A 20,463-nucleotide genomic window follows, 5' to 3' on the forward strand; every position below is an offset into this window, starting at 1 on the left:
CCATAACAACATTAAGTATTAAATACATACAATAGTTTTAGAAAGAACAAAAAAAATTGATACATTATATTCCATCATAGTATGTATGGTTATCACTAGGGCACGAAACTTTTGTAACAAAACGATACGATTTCCCCCCTCCACTTGTTCTCATTGGCTAGTTTTCTAGGAAGCCACTGAGAACAAGTGGAGGGGGGAAATCGTATTCATTTGTTACAAAAGTTCCGTGCCTTAGTTATCACCATAGCAACATTAACTTTTAAATACATACATTAAATTTAGATGGAACAAAATGAATTTTTGTTAATTATTCAATAACTATAAGAAATATACCCCACAAACTATATATATTTGTTATCAGAAGAAAATAACAAATTATTTTAAGTCATAGCCAACTATGGTTTCCATTTAAAAAAATAAAGTTACGTCTAAAATCTCGAAAATAAAAGATGGGAAAAAAATTCTTCGTAAAAATCCATCTTTGATAATAAGTGAGATATTCGCGATTGTCGTTTTTGCAAAATTTTCAGTTTTTGCCGATAGGGCGAAAACAAAAGACGATAGCTGTTCGGAGTTTTCGGCATTAGCATTTTCTCGAAAAACGAGATCATGACATGTAAGCTACTTTTTTTCTATCTCTTTTAGTTTCGGAGATGGTCTATGCGGACATCGAAATTGGGACACCCTGTATGTAGAGTACCGACATACGCAAGGTGATGGTGCACAAGCAAAAATAGTTGACGAAGTGTAAAGAAGACAATACGTTCAACGAATGGGTAATGAAAGAATAAAGGAAACTCGCATATTAATTATAGTCTCGCTTTGTTGTTTCATTTACTGTGTTAATTTAGCGTAAATTGTTAGATTTTTTCGACTAGGAAAGAATGAAATCGGAAATAAGAAAGTGTTTAAATATACTCAATGCACAGATTTATCCATAACAACAAATCCAACTTTAATCTAATAAGGTTTATAATAAATGCTCTATAATCATTTGATGAAACGGTCTTTTACATACGACGAATTTCTAAAAAAGAACCATGAGTAATTGTAATTGATTTAAATTGTACACAATTTAAATTCTTCGACACTGAATGATGTCACCAATTATAATGGAAATAGGGTACAAAATCTAAAAATTATATATCAAAACGTTGAAAGATAAAAAATCTTTTTGGCATTATTAGTTTATTAACTGTGAAAGGATTGAAATATGAAATCACATTAAAAGTGTTAATTTTTACAAAACAATTCGATTTAAAATCTAAAAATATGTTTTAATTGTACAAAAACGTTGTAACGATTTCAATAAAGCGCCCCAAAAGTGAACCGATGCAATTTCAAATATCAAAAGTTTAATTATGCTGTCAGTTACAGGAAGCGTATCCTTGTGCACTCCACCTATTTCACAAATTTTTCTATACCCTCAACATTTCAAAACAACGAACAACAATGTTTTGTTATGCCGATCCAGGTACTTTCTAAGATTACTTCTCTTTACAGTTTCAAAGTTGCATTCGAGATTGCTAAAAGTTTTTTCGTTTACTTTATAAACAACAACTTGATTGATATAAGTACGAAGGCTTTCATGGCTGGTGTGAATTAAACTAAAATTAGAACTAACTGCAGCACTATTACTAAAATTAACACTAGAACTAGAAACTTAAAAAAAAAAAATTCAACCTATTATTATTATTAGTTCTAGTGATAGTGCTACTGTTGTTAGTCGAAATTTTTTTTTAAACTTTAAATCTGACACGATAAATTAAAAGATAATAATAAATATAAAAGTTTGAAAATTAATTTATTGTTCAAAACACAATACACTGAATATTTTAGTGATGAATTCGCAGTGTCAACGTAAATTACATCGAAAATTTAAACTCGATACGATCGAACTTGCAATAAATTCGTTATTTTTAAAAAGTCCTTCATATTTAATTACATTTCGGCGCATTTTCCCGTGTAAACTTATTTAAAGTTTATTTTGTTTGCGATACATGAACTAAAATCAACGATAAATATTTCTTGGTAATATTTTGCAAATTTCTTTCTGTTAATTAATGTCCCATCAAAATGTTATGTTAAACGATAATTAAATTATAAATCAGTACAAGTTTAGAGTGTATTTGAAGGGAAAGGGACCGAAAGGAGTAGGATTATTAAGTTGAAACAGAAGTTATGGCGTTGGATTACTTTCGAGCAAAATCACGAAATCCCAATTAGAGATGCCGAGGGAGAAATTTGCTTAACTCATGGGTTGGTTGAATGAATAAATGTTTAAACCCACTGTGGCTTCTACTTTTCATGTTTTTGAATTTCCGCGAAATAATTATAATTAAACCTTAATTAAATATCAAACATAGTACTGAATATGGACTGTAGAAGAGAAGAAAGGGTTGTTGTTACGCTGTTTTGGTGTCTGCAACGAACCGGCAATTGTGCTGACACGGTACGTTGCATTGTTCTATTGGAAAATGTCTGTATTTCTAGTTAAAACCTCGATTATTTAATTACACCGCGATTCAGCAAACTGTTTTTAAAACAGAATTTAAATTAAACTCATATCGTTTTTAAACAATATAAATATCGCAGATGATGTCATCGCCAATTGTGAGAATTATGTTATGAACTAACTAAGGCATCCAAATTTGCAAAACACGATGATTCATCAGAGCAAAATTAATTGAATTCTCACAAATACAATCAAAGGAATTCCCAATCAATTCCTCCTAACACGTTCTCTCTTTTCATTCTCTTAATTACCCAGTTACCTTCTCAATCAGTCCAGTTTTAAATAAAATTACTACAAAACAACCTTCTCAAACGTGTAACACTGATTAAAAGCTCTTGCGTACACGCAATAACTTAACAAACCCAACAACTACAACCAACAACCGGTTTAAGATTTAGAGAACTGGTTCGATTTCTTCTGTTGGAAGATTTTCGGTCACTCGCGAGGACGACAAAGCGCCTCAAAACAATCGATAGCCGGCGCGTCGCGACGCTCGGCGTCGCTTTCTGTCCCGCGTTTTCGATGTGGCGGCGGCCGCGGCCGATGCGCTACTACTGCTGCGATTCGGTCGTTGCCCGGTGGACGAATGAGCGCGAGGCGCCGACGCCGGACGCCGTCGAGACACTGGACGTCGACGTCGTTGCCGACGAGGACATCGTCGCGACCAACGAAAAAGGTTGCCCCCTTGGTGGAGGCGACGGTCATGGCAACAGCCCCTTTTGAATAACTCTAGCTATACTCCTTATAGCGTAAGTTAAAAGGATTATGAGTCAAAAGAGTTTATGAATTTGTTGGTAAATTTTAAAAAGATAGAAAACTTAAAATTGCTTTTTCCTTTTAGTATTTAACCATTCTAGGAAGCCTTATTCTTTTATCTACTAAGATAATTATTGTTAGAAATGTTTCAAATAATAATCCAACAAATCCAAAACTTTTTAATTAATAGCATAATATAAAAAGAGAATTCGTTAACATTAAGTTATTATTTCGGAAAATCAACTTTCCTAAATTACTTCTTGTCAGTTTAAAGATAGAAGATGAGATTTCGATCTAACGAAGGAAGGCAGATGAACTAATGAAAGAAGAGATCTTTTATCAAGTTTCCAAACGGCTCCATCAATAGCCCGAGTCATTGGATTTGAACCAAAGTGCTGAACGTTGTATTTAAACAAGTGATTTTATTTACTAACAGTATTTAAAAAGTAGTGTGTGGTTCATTATTGGGTTGTGCAACTTTGCTGGCTTTTATTCCATTATTTCTATTCTGAATTAAACTTTTTATAAAAACTTTTAATCTATGTTGATAAACACATATGGATTAAATAAAAAAAATTAAAAGAATAATTTTTAACAAGACCCCTCTCATTTTCATCAATCTACTTAAACGTCAGTGGTAAAGAAATTTAATTTATGTTCAGCTCACGCTAAGTTCTCGGAAAGAGAATTAGCGAATTTGAAGCTGCTTATTTAAGTTTTTTACAGTAGTTTTTTCTGCGATTTGGGTGATCTCCAAAGCGTAAAACCACATAGTTAAGGTTTGCTGTTCGAGCAGTCGTCATGGAAGCTCTTGCTGTATGGGCACTATCTAAAGCAAAGAACTAGAGAAATGTAAATATAGATCATTAGCGGTAACCTAAATGCCAAGATTGGCAACGTTGAATACTATCGCCTCCTATCACATCCATACAAACTCTTGGCCAAGATTCCTAGCATTCGTGGACTTCCATAAAGCTAAAAATATTATAATATAAATAAATTATAAAATAAAAGTATAATATACGATAAAAAAAAAGTGTAAGCCAGTTGACGCTTATGCAGAAAGCACAAGAGCAACCGTGCTTGGTATCAGCTTAAGAGATAGAATCAGAAATCAAGATGATATCCAGCGAAGAACTGGCATTATGGACATAATAGTACAAGTCGCGGAGCTAGATGGACAGCGAGTGCGACGACATGCTGAAGGCCAAAAATAACAAAATGTAGTACTCGCGTGGTTATAGAGCAGGGCCCTAAGAAGATGGATAGACGATTTGAAGAGAATTGCGGGAAGCAGATGGTTTGAGGTGGCCTAGGCCTGAAAAACATTAGACCAGGTGTCTGATAGCTGAAGAAAAAAGAGCTCCCTTCATTAAAGCTACGAAATATTCATCTTAATAATCCTGAAAATAATGTAGAAACATTATCCTCATTCTACTGGTTCCAATGTACCGTATTTTCTCGAATCTAATCCGCACCCTTTTTACAAATTTTATATGCTTTAAAATCAAATGCGGATTACAATCGAGTGCGGATTAGATTCGCAGTCGTATAGTTGCGATTTGGAAAATAGTAAAATAAAATCGCATTATAACAATAACGCTGTTAAGGGTTTTAGAACGATATTTACATTTTTATGTATCATTTTCTGCCCATATTACGCCATCTTCGGATCTGTCCAAAGCAGTGGTTATACAAAACTTCTTAAATGATGTTATAATATTGTTTTCAGGAATCGTTTTCCATGTGTGTTCCTGGTCTACGACTCCATACTTGTCTTAACCATTCCATCATCAGCTTTTCCATTATTCATCCTTTTATTGTGCCCTAACTAAGACGTCATTCGGGAAGTCTTTCGGATTTCAGAATGGTTTTTTTCTCAATATTAATAATGACAGCAATTTTTCCCTATCACTTGTTACTGCTAGCATACTAATGTTATGCACAATTTTTCGCAACCACTCGTTTCTAAGGAAATTGGGAGGCATATCCAGATATACTGCCATTTCGTCGGCATTCACAGTTTGAGACAAATTGAAATTTTTTTAAAAATCATTAGGAGCTTTTGGGAAATTGTAGTTTGTCCAACCTTTGCTAGTATTAAAATTACAGAAAGAGTAATCGAATTACAATTAAAGGACTATGTTACGGAATACAACCTTTTACCGCCTACACAGTCAGGTTTTAGAAAGCATTATGGCTGTAATACAGCTCTATCGAATATTGTGGACGATGTCATACGAAGCACAGACCAAGGAAAATTGACTTTGATGTGTCTCTTAGATTATTCAAAGGCTTTTGATACTATCGATCATGACATGATGTATGACATGCTTCGCTACATTGGGTTTGATGATCTTGCATCGGGGTTCTTGCACAGTTACTTGACGGGCAGAATGCAGTGCGTGAAGGTGAATGCTCGCGTTTCATCGTTTCTTTCGACAACGTCCGGTGTTCCTCAGGGTTCAATTTTGGGTCCACTGCTATACTCACTTTACACATCGCATTTTAACAGATATATAAAAAGTTGTAATCATCATTTCTACGCGGATGACACCCAGTTATATGTATATATCTTTTCTGCCATCGGATGTCGATGATAGGCGTCACTGCCTTTGTCTTAAAGCTGCTAAAACAGAGCTGATTTTATTTGGGCCAAGAAAGGTGATAAGTGACAATTCTGTTCAGGATCGGGTCAAGATAGTTGTCAACAATCAAGTATTTCCGCTGAAGGATTGTGTGAAAAGCTTGGGTGTCTTATTGGACGAAAATTTAAACTTTAATAAACACATCAATAAGTGCACTGCTTCCGCGTATGCTGCTCTTAAGCTGATTTATGGCGGTCGGTCGTTCCTCAATCGTAGAACAAGGGTGCTTTTGTGCGAGGCCTTGGTATTAGCGCATTTTAATTATTGTGATACATTGTATGATCAGTGTATTTCGTATAGTAATACGAAAAAAATTCAGAAAATTCAAAATTCTTGCTTGCGCTTGATATTTGGGTTACGGGGACGTCAGCATGTTTCGCACAAATTAAAGGATTTGAGTTGGCTCAACATGAAAAACAGGCGCATACTTCATTCGGCGGTTTTGTTCTTTAATATAATTACTTTGAAGAAACCTACATACTTGTTCAATAAAATAAAATTTCGTACCGATGTTCATACCTTGAATATTCGATTCAAGGGCACTCTTACCCCGCCGATACATCATCACCAGCTATTTAAGAAATGCTTTTCATACCAAATAACACATATTCTTAATGATTTGCCATCAACTATAAAATGTTGCACTTCTTCAAGGTTGTTTCGTCACAGAGTGAACGGCCGCTTGTCTCAAATTCAGAATGCATTGTAGGGCGACACGGATCGGGCAGTTTACGCTTAGTAATTAATTATGATTTCACCATCGGGTCTTTTTCTTTTCGTTTTTCTTTTCTTTTTCTCTCTTGTATATTTAGAATTAGTTTTATTAGGTTTGAGTGGAAGAACAGGTGCTGTTACGGCTGCACCTGAACTCCGCCTAATTTGTGCTGGCTTAATTTATAATAATTTTATGTATATATGTATACTATGCATAAATATATTATTATATATTTATGGTTAACAACAAGCATCGCATGATTTTGTTGTTGTCGAATTGCTCAGAGAAAGATGCGAATTACATTCGCAAACAAAATTTTTTTACCATTATGCATTTTTAAAATCGGGGTGCGGATTAGATTCGAGAAAATACGGTACTTCAAAACTGATAGCAATAAGAGTCGCTTAAGTATCACTCAAATTGCGTTAATAATTATAATTTATTATTGTAACCATATTAATACGTTTTTCGTTACTTACAAAATGATTTCTCAATGACGGTTTGAATCAAGTTCTTGGCGATGTCATTACTCACGATTTTTCAAAAGTCTAAAGTCTAACAATAAGTTGAAATGATTAATCAAGAATTCGATAACCATGTATGTCGTATTACCATACCAATATAGTCCAAAAAAAATTATTAATCAATTTAATAAATGCGTGTCAATATTATTAATTAAAGTTGAGTTGCAGTTATTTATATAGCTTGCATTATTATAACAAATAATAATAAATAATACATCCCGGAAAAGATAGTGTTGAATTAATTTATTTAAATAATAACAGTTTTGACATGGAGCTACAATAACACATATAATCATCCAAATAATACAAATAAATTATTTAAACAATAAATCACGATAACTAAAGATGAATAATACTATTAAGTCGGATATTTATTTATTATTATTTTAATCAAAATAAAACAATTAGCATTTTACAACAATTTGTTATATCTTTTGTAATTTATTTTTATTTGTAATTACGCACATGAAATAAAGTTATGAACGTCCAGCGTTATAAGGACTCCCAGAAGTAAACAAATCATTTCAACAACATCATGTCGTATTTTAATTACCTGTGCTGTTTTAATCAACAAAATTGCAGCCTCCCTCAGTAGTTTACCTTCCTGTGCTATTCAGTAAGCGCTAAACAAATCCGGGGAGTCCATTTGAGGAAGGTGTAGGAGAGGGTCCCCAATTAGGTTACCGCTTTCGATGGCGCCGCTTTTCCCTTTGTTTTTTTTTTTCTCTTTCAGCCATTTCGTTTGCAGTGCCCGCAGTTTTACAGTTAACACGAATTTTGCTTTATGCGTAGTCTGCGACAATGGAGCCGGACGAGTACCGTTTTCATCGATCGAATATTGATAAGGGGGCCCCGCGACTATTTCCGGAAATTGCTTTTCGAGTTTCGAGGACCGCACGGGTACGCCCGATTAATACTAATGCGATCGAGGACCGTTTCCTACTAGTACTGCTACCCTTTATAACCTCCACGGGAATATCAATAGCGTTTCAATTCCACTTTAGATCTAAAAGTATTTTTACACGCTATATCAATTATTACGGTAATGTAGGTATGTATATTTCTTTTAGAAATCTGATAAAGCGGCGTGTATAACAATGTCTTTATTGAAGTTCTTTATTGGCAGGTTTACCTAATTCCTCGACTAATTCTTTTTTTGACTCATTTGGAAACGAGTGAGTTCTTTGTTACAGCTAGCAGGTTGTGGAATTTAATTAATTTCAAAATGCATCTGAAACAATGGGCTTCGTCGTCGGTACAATATTGAAAATTTCTACGTAAATGCAGGAACACCGTTTTCCGGTTATACGATGCAATATTTCGGGAGCGCGTTATGTAAATTTCAGTTACGACGCTCATGAATATGAAAGCCACGGCGCTTGTACTGGACAATGGAGAGTACGCGGTGTAATTAATGAAGAAATGGGACGAATTTTCTAGTTTCATGAACCGACAGACTCCGAATAAAGGAGATGTTTCGTTCGGAAATTAAGATATCGTGTTGCTTTTAGTTGTAACAATTATTAAAAAATTAAATCTCAGAACATGTTTGAAGTGTTAAATAAATATATTCAGTTTGGCCGAAACTTTACAGTCCACGTTTCAAGGTTTCAAAGGCGCTGGAATAGTTAATTATGTAAACACCGAAACGTTGATCTCAAATGTATTTACGCGAAAACTCTTATCCTGTTTACACAACCTACATTGTTAATTTATGGTTACAATAACGTTTTAGAATGATCGAAAGTAAAAGAACAAAAATATACGTTCTTTCAATATTTTTATTTAGAATTTTATACCGACTTTATTTATGACTTAAGTTATGAATACATGCATGTATAAAATATTACTAAGTTATGAACATCATGGATTCATCTTCATATCCCCAAGGATACAGTACGTTCCGTATAATATCGCCGCAAATATTTCCGGGGAAGGTAATACTTCAAATAAAAGAGATTGCCTCCGGGTTTTACGTACGAAATAGCTTATTGTATTTGACGTTTCGATTGCTATCCAATCGGATTTTTATATTACGAAAACTAACATTTTACGAGGATGGGACTAATATTATATAGAAATGAAAAGCAATTTTTATTGATTCATTTTAAAACGTATTTCAATTTTATTGCGTTTCATATGGAACGGTATTGATATCGAAGATTAAAGATACACTACATGCGAAACTTTACGAACGATCAATGTAGAAATAAAATGAATTTTGGTTTATAAAATATACATATTACTCTTTTCAGTATTTTTGATAAATTTGATTTAGAAAAATTTTATAAACAGATGTAACGTAATTATGAATGCAAGTTAACTGCAAAATAGTTTGAAGTTGAAATTAGTTTTAAACCTTTTTGATACCCACTACTATTTAGTGATGCTTTGCACTATAAAAATATGTATTCACATATTCTATAACTTTTATAGGCGAACGGCAAATAGTGATCAGATAGGGGAACGTTACGGAGTGAGCGGTTCTGTTTCAAACATTCTAGCATTCACTACAGTGATTAGAATTACTTGCGAATGCATTTAAATTGTTCCCAACATTCATATCTTCTATGTGAACCAAAAAAAAGTTTAAAAAAACTAAGCATTTAAAAAATACAGGTGTTTTAAAATAATGTTATAATTTTTTAAGAAAATATTGATATATAAATTAATAAAAAAATAATTTTTTAAAATAACTTATGTATACTTAGAGGTTCAAATAGAAGGTGATATTACTATTTATATGTGTAACAAATTTAATGAAAATCGGTCAAGTAGTTTATTAGTTATCGTGCTTATAAGGTGTAAATACATTGATTTGAGAAAAAGAGCGTTAAAGTTTCAAGTTGTAAAAACAAATTTTTTTCAATCACAAATAACTTGTTGGCTAGTCTGCAATACCCGGACTATATAACAGAACTTCAGCTTCTTCATAAAATTTACTTTCGATCGCCAACTTGTCTTTTTGTGCTTTTCGAGCTTCTTTAAACACAGATTCGTTACGTCGTTCCTGCCGAGTAATTCGATGTTCGTCCATTTATTCAGCGTATATTTTGGCTTGCCTCCCAATAATTAGATTTAATTTCCTCATTATTTCCAATATGCTACTGTGTCCTTCATTAAATAAACTAGCCGCAATATATGTACTAATTTCCACTATTTTTAAGCCAGAATTCAGGTGCTTTGGAGCCAATCGCCAAATAGTAGAGTTGAAACTTTCATTGGCATTTTGAGTGTGGCCCCCCAAACATCTTATTAATAAATTTTCTCTGGATAAATCTTCATAAATTGAATATATGTGTTTCTGAACATCTGGATGCTTCATCAAGGAATCCGATCCATTTGATTCAGCTTTTTGCCACTTGCACCAGCTCTCGGATCCTGACGGACAATATTGGTGATTTAGATGTTCATCTGTAGAGCACATGTGGTATCTAATAAGTAGCCATTATCGCTTTTTTCATGTCCTCTGCACTGTTGATATTTCTACGGATAGCAAGACCTTAGTATGTCGTAAGTTTGCTGATAAGAGTATCTGTCAATTTTCCTTTTCCGCCAAGTTTGTATGTTTTTTTTATGTTTCGTAGTAGGGAGCCCATCCTCTTTTCAACATGTCCAATACATTCAGTTTTAATTACTGGAAAATCGTCGCCATATGGGTTTTGTTCTAAAATTGCTTTGAACGTTTTGGAATCTCCGTCCCCTATACATATAGTTGGCGTATTTTACACCAAACTTTTCTTTGGATCTCAAAAACATCTCTACAATTGCATCGCTTTCCATTTTACCGGCAGACCCTTCGTGAGTTTTCATGCAATTTTCTTTATGTTCTTCATACCAGTCAATATATTCTTCTGTATTTTCTTTATTTTTATAAAATGTACAGGCTTGACAATAACTGCTTTTTACAGCTACATCGATGACTTTACCAGAATAGTACCCAATAAGCGATGTTACGCCGTATAATGATTTGAATCCGCGCTTTTTCCAAGAACCATCACCAGATACTTTTAAATTCAAGATTGACCTTTCTTGCCTTTCGTTTTCTTTCTTTTCTTCTTCAACAGCTTTTCCGCTGAAATATTCGAACACCGATTTGGTGGCTGAATGCTGATGTTTAACAATATTATGGTATGCACTATTACTCAAACCGTCGCATATATCAATAAAATTGCAAAACAAATTTATTCCTTGCCTCCCAATGCCCAGTAGACGCATAACAAAAACAATTCTACGATTTATTTTATAACCAGTTTGAATTAACGGTCCCGAATTTATGTCTCTTCGGCCATAACGGCAAAGCAAAACGAGCTTGAACCCAAGACCTCTCATTCCATCTACCTCAAATTGTATGATATCTTTACATTTGCAACAAATAACAACATTAGCCAAAGCACTGAACACGGTAAAAAACTCTATCAAACGATACGAATGTTGACTATTCGGTGCAATATGTTCAGTTCTTCCAGTGGACAGTTTTTTTGCACTTGAACTCTGTCCTGCAACTTCTTCTTCTTCTTTTTTAGTGTGCTGATTCCTATGAAAATGACGTTTTCGCGCCCTAGACGCATTACTACATTTCGGATAGGAAGACATTTTGAATATTAAGAGTTATATCTTAAGAGCAATAATAGATTTTTCCCAGCGATAATTATTGCCAGTACTATTTCTCAGGGTCGTAAAAACCATGAGAAATATCGGAAACTATACGACAATTTAAAACAACATCGATTTTTATGACCATCATAAATAAAAGTCGGCCAGACAAAAACAGGATCGAATTTAAATTCGTTGAAACTAAAATTATTTTAAACCTATTATTTCTCTATTAACCTATTAAACCTATTAAAAAAATTTTGAGTTTTTTGACGATTCTAAATGAATTTCCCCCCTTAACGTACAAATTTTTCAAATAAAGGTATTAAGGGTTGACTGAACAATAGGAGAACGATTCTGAGTGATAAAACTTAAAATGCAAGTGTTTATAAATAAATTTTCAATAAGTAATCAGAAACCATAACAAAAAAATTGTTACAAATATAACGAATATTTCCATAATCAATAGGAAGTAACTACCTACATATGTTAATTTTAAACGTGTGTTTACAAGAGTACTCATCCCAAGTACTTATATCGTCCGCATTTAGTCACACGTCATTGGCTTTTCAGCTTGTATATTTTCAAACATAACAAACATTCCCTCTCATCAGTGTATACACATAAAATTTTATTACGGTTATTTCGCACGGAAGATAATTTTAATTTTTTTTTTTGCAAACGGTATTTACTTTATGTATTCAGGTTTACATTCTTGTAACAAAACTAAAATACACAATTATAACAAAACAGGTCAAAGAGCCGTCTCCTTTTAACACGACAGTTTTACTAGTTTTATTGGTAGAAAACGAGAAGTCGACGACGGGCTCTTTGAGGTTCGATGCATTTCGCATGTTCCTCAAAGACCCAAGGGGCCATCCGAAGCGCTCCTTAATTAATACTGCAATTAATCCAGATGGCTCCGACCTTCGGTTTTTTTGCTCTTCTCCCCTTGTTTCCGAAACCCCGTATTCCTGTACCTTTCGCGAGTTCTTATAATTGGACACGGCACCGGCTAAATGGCTACCGAGATAAAAATGTAAAATGTGAACAGAGTTCGAACGCGGGGTTCGTAGAGGTAGGCGAAGTGAACTGAGACGAGGCGACGACGTCGTTCATAAATTCGCCGACGCCCGCCACGTCCCGGGACGCCCATAAATCCGACGTCCAGCCTGGTAACATTCATTTCTCGTCTCCGAGCCCACTGACAGATCTATTAACTTGTCCGTAACCCGGAGCGAGCATCATATTTTCCAACTAAGGTGGCCAATCGTCTGCTAAAAACTTTCTTTTCTTTGTACAATTACAAAACAATACACAGTGTCTGTATATTAGGTATACAGGATGTCCCGTTAAGCGTACGAAGCGGCTGTATCTCTAGAACAAAATCCTTATAAGCAAAGTGGCCAAGAGAAATAGCTGGAAATTATTTTGAAGTTCGTAATTCGGCCGCTAGGGGGCGTAACTGCCATTGAGAAACATAAAGTTCCCACTATCACAGAAACTTAGACGATGAGCTATAACTTTGACAACATCATTTAATAGCTTGGATAATACCGCATCGCTTTTGTTTTGCGATATTTCTCATATTTGTCATAATAAGGGAGGGGGAGGCCAATGCGTTTTCGTATGTTTACATTTTAATATCTCCTAGACCATTCAACCGATTTGAATATTTTCGGTGTTGTTTGAAAGAGCATTTTATGCTCTTTTTAAAGATATTTTCAGTAAGACCGTTTGCTTTAAAACAAATGAGCTAGAGGGCGTTATCTGCAGCGATTACATATTTTTGTGATTTTTGAAGAAAAGTTAAATGGAACGATACTATTTACTTCACAGACCATTAATCACCATAAAATAAGTCACCTTAAAATTTGCTAAATTTTAGTGAAAACCGCATCTCGATATCGCTACCCGTTCTCGAATTATGGAAGAAAATGTTAAAAACTCGAGTGCCATCAATCGGATCCAGTTACCTCATCGACAAAAACAAATCACATAACCATGGTAACTGTAAACATGTCATTTACTCACGCCGAAGCGTATGATAGAGCGTATGATGATATACAGGGTGGTTCAGTTTTTAATCGGGAAACTTTACTAGGACGTAGTACTTGCCAAAAAACACAAGTTTTTTATATACACATAGGGTCACAACTCTTTTGTTTCCAAGCTATGAGCTGTCAAAGTTGAGCCAAAAATTTACATTTTATCTTTTATTTCGGGTATGAGTAAACCACAGAATTTGAAATTTTGTATGTATGTACTACTGGTTCATATCTTATTTTCAACCATACCTTAAACTTCCCTAGCGCCCTCTAAGGGGATGAAATTCACCACTCTCTTGATTTTTTTTATAACAACTTCTTAACGCCATGGAATATTAACATGGGTTGTAAAGCTTATTCATTATTGGTACGTTTTTGTCTCTTTAGTTTTTTCCTTAAAGATAATAGTTTTAGCGTAAAAAAAGAAAATATGCTACATTGGACTGTAAAGCGCTGCTATTATTAAAAAAAATTTTTTCTTTATAGGTGGCTATGGAAGTTGTGCACTTACTAGGATCTAGTACTAACTAAATAACACCAATTAATTGTGATTTTCATAAGAAAAACCATAAATAAGATTAATGCCTGTCTGAACAAATTACGTTGTTTTAAACAATATTAAAAAATTAATGCTCTTGCTTAATAACCGTCAAAAATTATTAATAACCAGAAATAATTATGAGGATTCACTGTAAATAAAACTTACATGTTCTCAGAGCTAACTTTTAGAATAATTTTAGCTAAACATGGTGGCATATAGCGGTACATGGCACGATATTTTATTTTTTTACACGGAAACTATTAACTATAAGGAAAATACTAAAGAGACAAAAAAGTACCACTAAAGAATAAGCTATACAATCCATATTTTTTTATGTTAATATTCCATAGCGTTAAAAAGTTCTTATAAAAAAATCAAGAGAGTGGTGAATTTCATCCCTTTAGAGGGCGCTAGTGAAGTTTAAAGTATGCTTGAAAATAAGGTCTTAACCAGTAGTGAATACGTACAAAGTTTCAAATTCAACGGTTTACGTACAGCCGAAATACAAAACAAAATGTAAATTTTTGGCTCAACTTTGATCGCTCATAGCTCTAAAACAAAAGAGTTGCGACCCTATGTTTATATAAAATACTTGTGTTATTTTGGCAAGTACTACATCCTAGTAAAGTTTCCCGATTAAAAACTGAACCACCCTGTATTTTCAATGTTTTGAATACGATGCAACTGCATGGCAAAAATGTGTAATGCAATTACGACAAAGGAAGACATTTTTCTCTAGAAGTGTTTTTAAGATTGACTTAGCGATTACGGAAAACTGGCAACGTGTAGCCCATTCAGACATCTCTATGAATTCGTAAATCACATTGGTGGGCAATGTGATCCCACATAATCTGGGATCTCCGAAAACAATTGTCCACAAGATTTCTCAAGAGAATAATATCTACACCACGTTGTTTTACATAAGGCCTTAACAGATACCGATTATGATAACAGACTGAACTATTACCATTGACTTTTAAATATGGTTTGGGCAAATCCAAACCTTTTATCACAAATGCTATGGATGCATGAAGCATCTGTCCACAAGCTGATGTAAACTTGCATAATATGCATTCTTGGTTCGAGCAAAACCCACATTGCTTTCACCCCTTTATCTATTGGGTAGACTAAACGACCTGACTTTTCAAGAAAAACCAATAACCAGGGAAAATATGACAAAACACTAAATACCAGTAGAAACGTGTCCAGGGCCGAGACTTAAGCAGCGCTTTTTTTTCGTCGAAACTAGATTAAATAAATGCATCGAGGTATATGGATGGCATTTCGCACATTAGTGAGTTATTTTTGCCAAAAATTCAAGTTATTCTAAGTGTTTGATTTATTTTGTTTTATTATCATTGTTGATGTTTCATTGATCCGTTGGTTTTTCAACACGCTTCAAAAGTAGTTTTGAAGCAGTTCTAAGCTTGGATAAAGTGTGAAGGAAGGTTCTAGATAATAAAATTTTTGTTCTCACTTATTTGTTTCCTAAGGTAACTTGATCCGATTAAGATATACGAATTTTTAACATTTTCCTTTATAATTCGAGAATGGATGGAGATATCGAGATGCGGTTTTCACTAATATTTAGCAAATTTTATGGTGATTAATGGTCTGTGAAGTAAATAGTACCGTTCCATTTAACTTTTTTTCAAAAATCACAAAAATATGTAACCGCTGCAGATAACGCCCTCTAGCTCATTTGTTTTAAACCAAGCGGTCTTACTGAAAATATCTTTTAAAAGAGCATGAAATGCTCTTTCAAACAAGATCAAAAATATTCAAATCGGTTGAATGGTCCAGGAGATATTAAAATGTAAACATTTGAAAACGCATTGGCCTCCCCCTCCCTTATTATGACAGATATGAGAAATATCGCAAAACAAAAGCGATGCGGTATTATCCAAGCTATTAAATGATGTTGTCAAAGTTATAGCTCATCGTCTAAGTTTCTGAGATAGTGGGAACTTTATGTTTCTCAATGGCAGTTACGCCCCCTAGCGGTCGAATTACGAACTTCAAAATAATTTCCAGCTATTTCTCTTGGTCACTTTGCTTATAAGGATTTTTTCCCCAAACCTCTAGGCCTTACCGTTCTAGAGATACAGCCGCTCTGTTCGCTTAACGAGACACCCTGTATATTAGGTATAGGTTATACTGCGTCTCTTAGTAAAATGTGTATACCAAGTCTTTTTTGGTTTTATATTCTTTTTAACTGTACCTGAAGGCTAATTAAGCTGATTATGCCAATTAACCTGTTAGAACAGCAAGCGAAAGCTCAGACCGTCGTCTAAGACTCGAAGAGCGTAGGACTGGATAATTACAGATCGATTTCTAATTTCCTATCAACCGTCGAACCGTGTACTCTAATTAACAATTAACCAAAGCACTTGGTTTCGACAAGGACAATTGTGTGGCCTGATGAGTTCCGGTCTCATCAACATAGCGTTAATTTTCTTCCCGTCGCTCATTCGTGCAACTTAAATGTAAATTCATTATGTACATTATACAAGATAAGTGTAATAATTTTGCAAACGCGGATAATCTGGAATATCCGGAACAATTCAAAAACAATTATCTTGATGGCGAAGCTTCTCGCAAATTTACTAATGGTTGAGATATTTGGTCGAAACGCGTACAGCGTTTATCACAATTATGTCACCGAAATTTATTGCCCTACCATGAGCGATTCAATAGGCTAAATGCAGAGTGGCTAATCTGCTGCGGTATTGTGTAGTAATGTCGGTCGCATATACCGTACAACCAACACATCGAAATGCCTGGTTGCATATACTTCAGGCGGTGGCGGCGACGTCGGCAATAATTAAACCGAATAGGAGACCGTTGTTTGAATCACACGTGCGCGCACCTAGGCTCTTACACGTGCCGCTTGTTCGCAATTTGTCTCTATCAGCGAAACTATTATTAAGCATTCGGTATTCGAGAAGCAACTCGATGCTATTAGAATTAATGTAGATATTGTACACCATAGTAATGAATATACAATGAACATGTCTATTAACGAAATGTACAGCATCCACTTCAGAGCCTAATTAATGTTCCTATAATTAAAATTGAACGATAACGACTTGAATATTCAATTAAAAATTTTCAATTTATAGAGGTACCGAAGCGCGAAAAATTCCAACGTTAAAAAAGTAAATAATCTTCGAGAAGATCAACATTTGCAGGCTCATCTTTTTGTAGAAATTAAAGGTCAGCACTCGCTTTTATGGAAAAGGGATAATTGGGTCGGCAAATAAAACGTTAACGAATCTTGTTAAGTCTCATGACGGTAAATACATTATCCCGGATTTTATAATGCAGCCGAAGCTAAATTAACTATGACATATTCTCGGTATTCCTTTAATGAAAAAATATGGTCTGCTTAACAATACTTTAAAATGAAAAACAAACACCAATTATAACCATTCCGATCATAACTTATTATGCGTTATCAATAACAAAGCTTCGGAATTTGTCGATAAAGCACGATAGTTCAATATTTGCAGTAATCTAGTGTCGGTAACGCGGTTAAATCAGCAACGGCCGATCGAAAAATTGCAATTTAATTACGTCATAATTTGTCCATCGGCGTCAATGCAATTTATGTCCGGCCTTAAATTTTAAAATAAATACGCACGGTCTATGCCATTACCGTAAATCAATGCAATAACGGCCGGCATAAAGATAGGTTGTATGTCATTTTGAACATCTGCTGTAATTTAGCACACTCACCGTGAAAACGAGTCGAGTAACGTACGGCATCCCACTTACCTGGAACAAAAAGCACAAAATTAGTGTCTATACGAGATCTAATGGAATATATGTATTGATTTAAGAGCGTGTAGCTATTTGAATTGCGCGATAAATGGCCATTGATAGAAATTGCGGTCGCGGAAGGTAATATTAAGAACGTGTCGTGGTGATCTATTATTTCGAAGACTTAACAGACGCAATTTTCTTTTTATACTAGAACGAATTTTATATAACCTTTTTTATTAATATTTTAAAACAATCCTTTTTTATAAAGTTTGTGAAACCCCTCTCTAGGTTAATTTCAAAATCCATTACACGCGTTACGTCGCCTGTGCGCGAATAATTGCAAAATGCTCGGCAGGACCAAGGACCCTCCATATTTCTTGCTCGCCGGAGGACAATGGATATCCATTACCAGGTAATGGCTCGCGTCATTACGCGTTTAGAGGCGGTGTTGGCCGACAGATGGTCGCGTATTAATTGCGGTTTGTTTCACAACGCGACGTCTGGACGCGATTTCGGATCGGAACGAGGAAGTCATTAGAACGAATTTTATTCCCAACACCTCCTCCTCCTCTCTATTTGATTACGCCTATGGCCTTAATTGCGCGGAGAAACGCCAAGCTTCCAATTAAACAACATTACAGGTGACACTTAATGAGAGGCGGCCTTCTCCATCAACAAACTCTCCGTTTTTAAACTCAAACTGCGAATCGATAGATCTGGGCGACGAGGAAGCGTTTCTCCTTAAGTTCGTTTTGTTGTTCGTTTCTTTCAACGGATAATTGTGCGGTTGAAACTGGGTTAAAGGAAAGACGGAGTTGTTTCCGTCAATAAAATATTAAATGTCATCCATTATTGATGCAATACCGTTTGAACAAAAACTATTTAAAAAGTTAAAGCTCATTAACAGATCATATTCTCACGATATATGTTTTTAAAAATATTAGTAACTAAAGCTCTATAAATGCTGTCTTAATTTCTTCTACACCTTTTATGTTGCCTAAAAATGTTATTCAATATTAAGATTTACCGGTACTTTTACTTCTTTACATTTAATGCAATTATATTTACTTTTATCAATAAAAAATTACACCAAAAACATACGTAAGGCAAAAAGAGAGTCTTGGAGGAGGTTCTGTGAGGGAGTGAAAGACACACCCAGCAGTGCAAGAATTCACAAGATTCTCGCTAGAGATCCGGCACTACCCCTGGGCTCACTTAGGCGGCCTGACGGTAGTTTTACGGACTCTAGTAGAGCCTCGTTGGAGCTTCTAATGCAGACTCACTTCCCAGGAAGCCTGATGATGAGGGCCGATAATGCCACAGCGGGCTATTCCTGCAAGGCAAAGCGCCACTCAAATACGGATTGGAGTGTGGCTAGAAAAGTCGTCACTTACACATCCGTGGACCAGGCAATTCAAACGTTTAAGCCGTTCAAATCGCCTGGAGAAGACAATATATTTCCTGCTTTGTTACAGCAGGGGAGGTCTTTGTTGTTGCCAATTTTGGTAAAAATTTTCAGAGCGAGTGTCGCCTGGAAATATGTGCCGGCAGAATGGACTAAGGTACGGGTATCTTACATACCCAAAGCGGGCCGTTCGGTCTCTACCTCTAACGCCTTTCGACCCATCAGCCTAACGTCATTTCTGCTGAAAACCCTTGAAAAAGTTCTGGAACGGTGTATCCGTACGGTGCCATTGGTATCTGGTCCACTGAGTCGCCACCAGTATGCTTATCAAGCGGGAAAATCAGCAGAATTGGCTCTACACAACTTAGTTGGTAGAGTATCTAGGACGCTGCAGGATAAAGATATCTTGGTTTGTGCGTTTCTGGATATAGAGGGAGCGTTCAACAACGCAATACCACAATCTCTTGAAAGAGCTGCTCTTGACAGGGGAGTGGAAGCAACTATAGCGGGTTGGATCCGTAATATGCTAGATAGTAGAATAGTTTCTACTTCACTCCACGGTGATACGATACGCTTCAGGCCGGGAGGTGGCTGCCCGCAGGGAGGGGTGTTATCTCCCCTGCTTTGGTCCCTCCTAGTTGACGATCTGATTGCGATAGTCGAAGCCGTTGGTGTGGAAATACAAGCTTATGCTGATGACATTGTCGTTAGGGTCAAAGGAACCTGTTTGCCGAGGATATCTGAAGTCCTCCAGGTGACACTAGATACCATTTGCGCTTGGTGTAAGGGAGAGAACCTCTCAATAAACCCGCAAAAGACAATTGTTGTGCCCTTCACCAGGAAGCGAAAGTTGGATGGACTAATCCGCCCAACTATCCAAGGTGAAGAAATTCCTTTCTCAAAGGAAGTCAAATATCTAGGAGTAATCCTAGACAAAACCCTGTCATGGA

At 35.4% G+C, this 20,463-nt stretch overlaps 1 protein-coding gene across 14 annotated transcripts in view; it reads right to left on the reverse strand.

Annotated features, from left to right (window-relative positions):
* The window catches only part of LOC111425167 (disco-interacting protein 2), a 144,887-nt gene that overhangs the window by 78,529 nt on the left and 45,895 nt on the right, over nucleotides 1-20,463 (reverse strand). For 6 of the 14 annotated variants that reach the window (XM_071201450.1, XM_071201442.1, XM_071201471.1 and 3 more), the window contains exon 3: nucleotides 18,082-18,120. The exons of 5 other annotated variants lie outside the window; for them this stretch is intronic. In XM_071201450.1, coding sequence (XP_071057551.1) covers nucleotides 18,082-18,120 — 39 coding nt within the window. Of the gene's footprint in view, nucleotides 1-2,774; nucleotides 3,048-18,081; nucleotides 18,121-20,463 lie in introns of those variants that run through there. 3 more of the 14 variants (XM_023059031.2, XM_023059022.2, XM_023059040.2) reach the window with 2 other exon arrangements.

The sequence above is a fragment of the Onthophagus taurus genome, chromosome 1 (assembly GCF_036711975.1).
Source record: "Onthophagus taurus isolate NC chromosome 1, IU_Otau_3.0, whole genome shotgun sequence".
Classification (NCBI taxonomy): Eukaryota; Metazoa; Arthropoda; class Insecta; order Coleoptera; family Scarabaeidae; genus Onthophagus; species Onthophagus taurus.